The sequence below is a fragment of the Salvia splendens genome, chromosome 9 (genome assembly GCF_004379255.2).
Source record: "Salvia splendens isolate huo1 chromosome 9, SspV2, whole genome shotgun sequence".
Taxonomy (NCBI): domain Eukaryota; kingdom Viridiplantae; phylum Streptophyta; class Magnoliopsida; order Lamiales; family Lamiaceae; genus Salvia; species Salvia splendens.
This window is the reverse complement of record NC_056040.1, coordinates 24179849-24185321: the sequence shown is the minus strand read 5'-3', so window position 1 is coordinate 24185321 and position 5473 is coordinate 24179849. Positions and strand designations below refer to the sequence as shown.

Genomic DNA, 5473 nt, shown 5'->3' with positions numbered 1-5473 from the left:
TTTTGGAATTGGTTTGAGCAAAATAAGCGGACAATATAAAGTGGTATGTACCAATCCAAACATAGGATCCCATCATGTATAGACCCTCGGAACAGGAACGTGGAGGCGCCTTGAAGACTGCGCTCCTGGTTTCAAACTCCCATCTATTACTACACAATCTGCATTAAATGGCAACCCCCATTGGATCTTATATGACCATAATAAAAAAATGTGGATATGCGGTTTTGATGTTGAAACAGAATGTTTTACAGTATTTTCTCTACTCCTCCTGTAGACGGGCGTAGCCGTCTAATCGGGAAGTTTTCTGCTTTGAAGGACTGCCTCTGTTATTCATACACATGGGACGATGAAATTGTCATCTGGATGATGAAGAAATACCGAGTTGAGGAATCTTGGACCATAGAGTACAAGTTGAGTACTATTCATTTTGATTTTGATAGGATTGAAATTCGTTATGTTTCTCCTATCAAAAATTCCAAAGATGGTGACATTTTGATGTTGTTGAACAGTAAGGAACTCATCTACACTCCAACAAAACAAGAACTACTAAAAAAGTTGATATGTTTGAGAAAGCATGTATGAAGCGTACCTTTGCCGTGATTTTAACTCCTAGCCTTTTATCACTCAAGAGTTTCGGATTCAAAACTGTGTACTTGTTCTAGTTTATAATGTTAGCCAGCATTCATGTGTTCCTGTTTATATCAGTTGTGTTCGTATCTACGGTTTCTTTGTTGTGTAATGTTCGGGTTTGGTCTTATCGTGTAGACCAGACATTAATGAGCATATATTTTGTGGGATGTCGTATGTAATCTTGCTATAGTTCATAATGTTAGTATATATCTTGTGTTTTGATAAACGTTAATCTACATTTTGTTGATATTGAATCGTGTCAACACTAATTGAATCGTATTATTATCATGTCCGTGTTTGTACGATATGTATTAATATTGGTTTATACGATGCGAACCCGATATATGATATGGATATGTCATTGATATAATCAATATGTTTTATACTCCCTCCGTCCCATAGAAATGAGTAAAAATAAATAAAAACAATAAACTCTGTTCAAGTTTAATATGTAGTTTAATTTGGACATTTTGCACATGATTCATATCAAATGTTGAAATTCAAAAACTCTGGTATGTCAAATAATGCAGCATCTGTGTAGTATATATCATGCATGAATTGATTCACTCAGACTCAATAGCTTGGCTACTATGTTTTCTTTCCATTACACTTATGCTCGTTTTTCGCCTCATTCCCGGCCAGCTAGCTTATCTTGGATGGGAAGACCATATCATCATCAGAACCATCTAAGATAAGGATCTCAGGATCTGAATCTACCGCGCTATTATGATTCATCACACATTTTGTTTCTGTGAGATTTTGCGTCGTCTTTTGTTGCTGATCGAACATCATCTTCAGCTGTTTGTTCTGTTCTTCAATCCTCAGCTGCAAGTTCCTCTGTATCTGCATCATCAAAAGTTAAAATCTCTTTTTCATCACATTTTCGAGATATGGTTTTGCTACCTACCTCTAGTTGCTCGTGGAGACGCCTCTGAACGTCCAGCTGCATCTGCAGTGCCTCCTTGAGCTGCAGCCCACTGCAAAAGAAATGGTTCCGATCAAGTTGTGTCGAGTATGTTGTTATGCACTAATAAGGAGGAGTACTACGTTTGGATATCTATTTCTGTTGCGTTATTGCTATTAGTCTTCTTCTCTGTTTTCCCATTTGCTGCACAAAAATGAAAGTAAATCAAATTCATATATATATGTTTCCATCAAGATTCGTGTGATGAGTAATTGAGTATTGATGAGTTTACCTTCCACAGGTTCCGGTGAGTATTTGGCGTTTCTATATTTCTACAAATAGATAAACCAGAAGCCATTTTAGGTGTGAAAAAAGATGACAAGATTCAAATTCAATGACATTCTACACACCTGCAAATGACTCTTCACATGAAAAATGGTGAGCCCTTCAGTGTCCATCAACTTCAGTACTTGTTTCGGTGTTGCTTCTGAAAACACGAATGTTGGTTAAATGCACGAGCCTCAACTTGAATAACAGAACAAAAAGCATTCGATCACTTACTGTCGGGGCCACCAAGGCGATTCACACACTCAACAAACCGGTCATGCAGATCTTGCGTCCACCTTATTCGCGTCTTGTTTGATGAGGGCGATGACGAGCTGCTGTTTATCGGCGTGGGAGGCCTCCCGAGCTGCTTTAATTGCGCCGGATGAGTTGTGTATAGATTATTACGTGATACCTAAATTTGGACACATATCAATAAGGAGTATCATTTGCTCAAGGGGAAAATGTGATGGATTGATTGATTTCTTACTTGAAGATCATGATTTGAGTCGAATGGAGCGGGAGGGCTTCGCCTGTTTGAATCATCGAGATCACCGAGTAGCTTGTTTTTGAGGTGAAGTATCTGTTCCCTCTCAGATATAGTGTTGAGCAGGTGATTTCTATAAAATCCACCACTTCTGATCATATGGTAATCTGCTTCGTTTCTAGCCGGTGATTCTTGAAAAAGGCCGTTTGCGGGGTGAGGGTTCTTGGATTGCTGGGAGCAGCTCTCTGGGAGATCATACTGAGATAAGCCCATAGCAATCTCAGTTGCACAGAAAGCAGCAGCCGGTGATCCGATCCGGCCTATGATCGTGCCAGATGAGTTTTCGTGCCACGAGTTGTGGTGTGTGGGTTGGTTTGGGAGTCCCATTTGAGAGTGGAGATTTTGAGGGCAATAGTCAGGAAATTGTGAGACAAACTCACTAGGATAGCCATAGTTGTGGTGTATTTTCTTCATTGTTTCAGACAGCAAAAAAACAGATTCCTATTGAGTAGACTCAAACCAACAAGCGGCATTAAACAGTGTGAAATTTCAAGAATCTGAGAAGAGAGAAAACTCTTCTTCTTATATGATGCAAATATCTTGAAATTTAAAGAGGTGTTAGTTATTCCTTAACTGGATAGGCATGAACAATGATCTCTCCTCTCCTTGAAGAAAACAATGCCAAAGTTTTTTTTTTTTAATAACACAAAAATAATACTACTAGTAAAGAATGGTGTACTGGAACTTTGTCCAATCCAACACCCTATTTAAAAAAGAAAAAAGATTACTTTGTTTTAATTTATATATATATATCTCTCACACACACATGAACGTATGGATATATGATTCTCAAATAATATTTTGGCATCTGTAACTAATTATCTCACATGGAATACTCTAGGGACCAGGGTATATATTCAATATCTAGAGCACATGATTATTCTTAGTTCTGCAAAAATTAACTAAACCCTTGTTCATATTGCTAGTGAGCCTTGCCTAACAACAACTTGAATCAATGAAAATTCTGACCTAAATTTAATAAGGGAGAAAAAGCATTATTTGTGGGAATAATATATCAGGTGCAAATCTACATTCAAGATTCTGGTTAGTAAAGCGCAAAAGGAAAATGGTTGGGAGAAATTCCTTTTTTCATACACAATTTTTATTTAATGCATGCATCTGCTCAATATTTTGTTCAAAAATCTTTTAAATTTTGTCTTATATCGACTCAGTGATAATCTTGTCTCATTTATATAAGTGTGGATAATCCTCCCCTATAAGGCCTTTTAAGTTGGTAAATGATTCATTTCTAATAAATGTCTCTTGTCTTGTCTACCAAGTCGATGATCCGTCTCATCATATATATAAAGAGTGAATGGGGTTGTGATCTATGCAAAACTAGATCTTAATACAAAACGCAGAAAAAATCATACAGAGGGAATTTTTTGGTTATTGTTAGTTTATTTTTAGGTCATTTTAATAAATGATAATCTAAAATGATATAAAAATGACATCAAACACGGGTTTTATAAAATGGCCTAAAACTGATTAACAATGACCTTTGTGTTTTTGGTTAATTGTTGACCACCAGATCGCCTAATCTTATGACCACGATTTGGGCTGCATTTCTGTATTAAGATGCATTTTTGTTTTGATCAATCAATTTCAGCCTTTTAGGTTAATGGTCCATTTCTAATAATCTTGATTAACTTATTTAATTACAATAGATCTATTGCACGTTTCTACTGGTACGAGATCCTTTGAAAGTATTATGAGACAACTAATGAATCCAAAACATATATTCATTACATAATATCCGATGATGCTGACTTAAATTACAAGAAAACGCCGATTAATTCGAATCCAACAACATAAGTTACAGTCCATATTTTGTGACAGCTGAGAATTATACATAACAACAACTGGTTGATTTGTAATTTTGTATAGTAAATACCGCAACTAATTTAAAATGTAGTGGACATTTTATTTTCTTTCGACAAAAAGAATTCTTGAAAAGTTTTTAATTGTTCTTGCATAAACCAAAGCTACAGCTATGGATGGTTTTGAATAAATCTAAGAATCTGACGGCGACTACGGAATCTCAAAAAACTTTACTTCTTTTAATCTCAAAGAGTTCGGCAACAAGCCACGTTTAGACCTCGTATTGAAACACTGCAATAATAATAATAATAATAATAATAATAATAATAATAAGAAGAAGAATAATAAGAAGAATAAGAAGAAGAAGAAGAAGAAGAAGAAGAAGAAGAAGAAGAAGAAGAATAAGAAGAATAAGAAGAAGAAGAAGAAGAAGAAGAATAAGAAGAAGAAGAAGAAGAAATAAAAGAAGAAGAAGAAGAAGAAGAAGAAGAAGAAGAAGAAGAAGATAGAAGAAAAGAAGAAGAAGAAATAATAAGAAGAAGAATAAGAAGAAGAAGAAGAATAAGAAGAAGAAGAAGAAGAAGAAGAAGAAGAAGAAGAAGAAGAAGAAGAAGAGGAAGAAGAAGAAGAAGAAGAAGAATAAGAAGAAGAAGAAGAAGAAGAATAATAGAAGAAGAATAAGAAGAAGAATAATAAGAATAATAATAAATAAGAATAAGAAGAATAAAGAAGAAGAATAAAAGAATAAGAAGAAGAAGAATAATAATAAGAATAATAATAATAATAATAATAATATAATAATAATAATAATAATAATAATAATAATAAGATAATAATAATAATAATAATAATAAAATAATAATAATAATAATAATAATAATAATAATAATAATAATAATAATAATAATAATAATAATAATAATAATAATAATAATAATAATAATAATAATAATAATAATAATAATAATAATAATAATAATAATAATAATAATAATAATAATAATAATAATAATAATAATAATAATAATAATAATAATAATAATAATAATAATAATAATAATAAATAAAATTAGCAGGGCCGTAAAAGCCCCGACCCCATCCTAAGGTGTGTTTGCCCGTGGTCGTAGGCAAAGATGACTCACTTTCATTTTTAGTGTGTCACAATCAAGACAACTCATTATTAAAAATGGAAACACATGTATCTCTACCTTATTCCATTTCTCTTACTTTACTCTCTCAACTTAACA

General features: G+C 33.3%; 1 protein-coding gene across 2 annotated transcripts; it reads right to left on the bottom strand.

The window, feature by feature from the left end:
- Positions 1 to 1045: 1045 nt before the first annotated feature.
- On the bottom strand, positions 1046 to 3109 carry LOC121749679 (myb family transcription factor PHL5-like). 2 transcript variants are annotated; one of them, XM_042144265.1, is made up of 7 exons: positions 2349 to 3109; positions 2096 to 2273; positions 1945 to 2021; positions 1827 to 1866; positions 1678 to 1738; positions 1538 to 1607; positions 1046 to 1467 (listed from the first exon to the last, which is right to left on the bottom strand). In XM_042144265.1, the coding sequence occupies exons 1-7, from the start codon at positions 2817 to 2819 to the stop codon at positions 1273 to 1275; spliced, it is 1092 nt and encodes a 363-aa protein (XP_042000199.1). In that variant the 5' UTR covers positions 2820 to 3109; the 3' UTR covers positions 1046 to 1272. The 2 variants fall into 2 exon arrangements, with proteins under 2 accessions (XP_042000199.1, XP_042000198.1); XM_042144264.1 differs by having other exon boundaries at positions 1046 to 1473; positions 2349 to 3108.
- Between the last annotated feature and the right edge of the window lie 2364 nt (positions 3110 to 5473).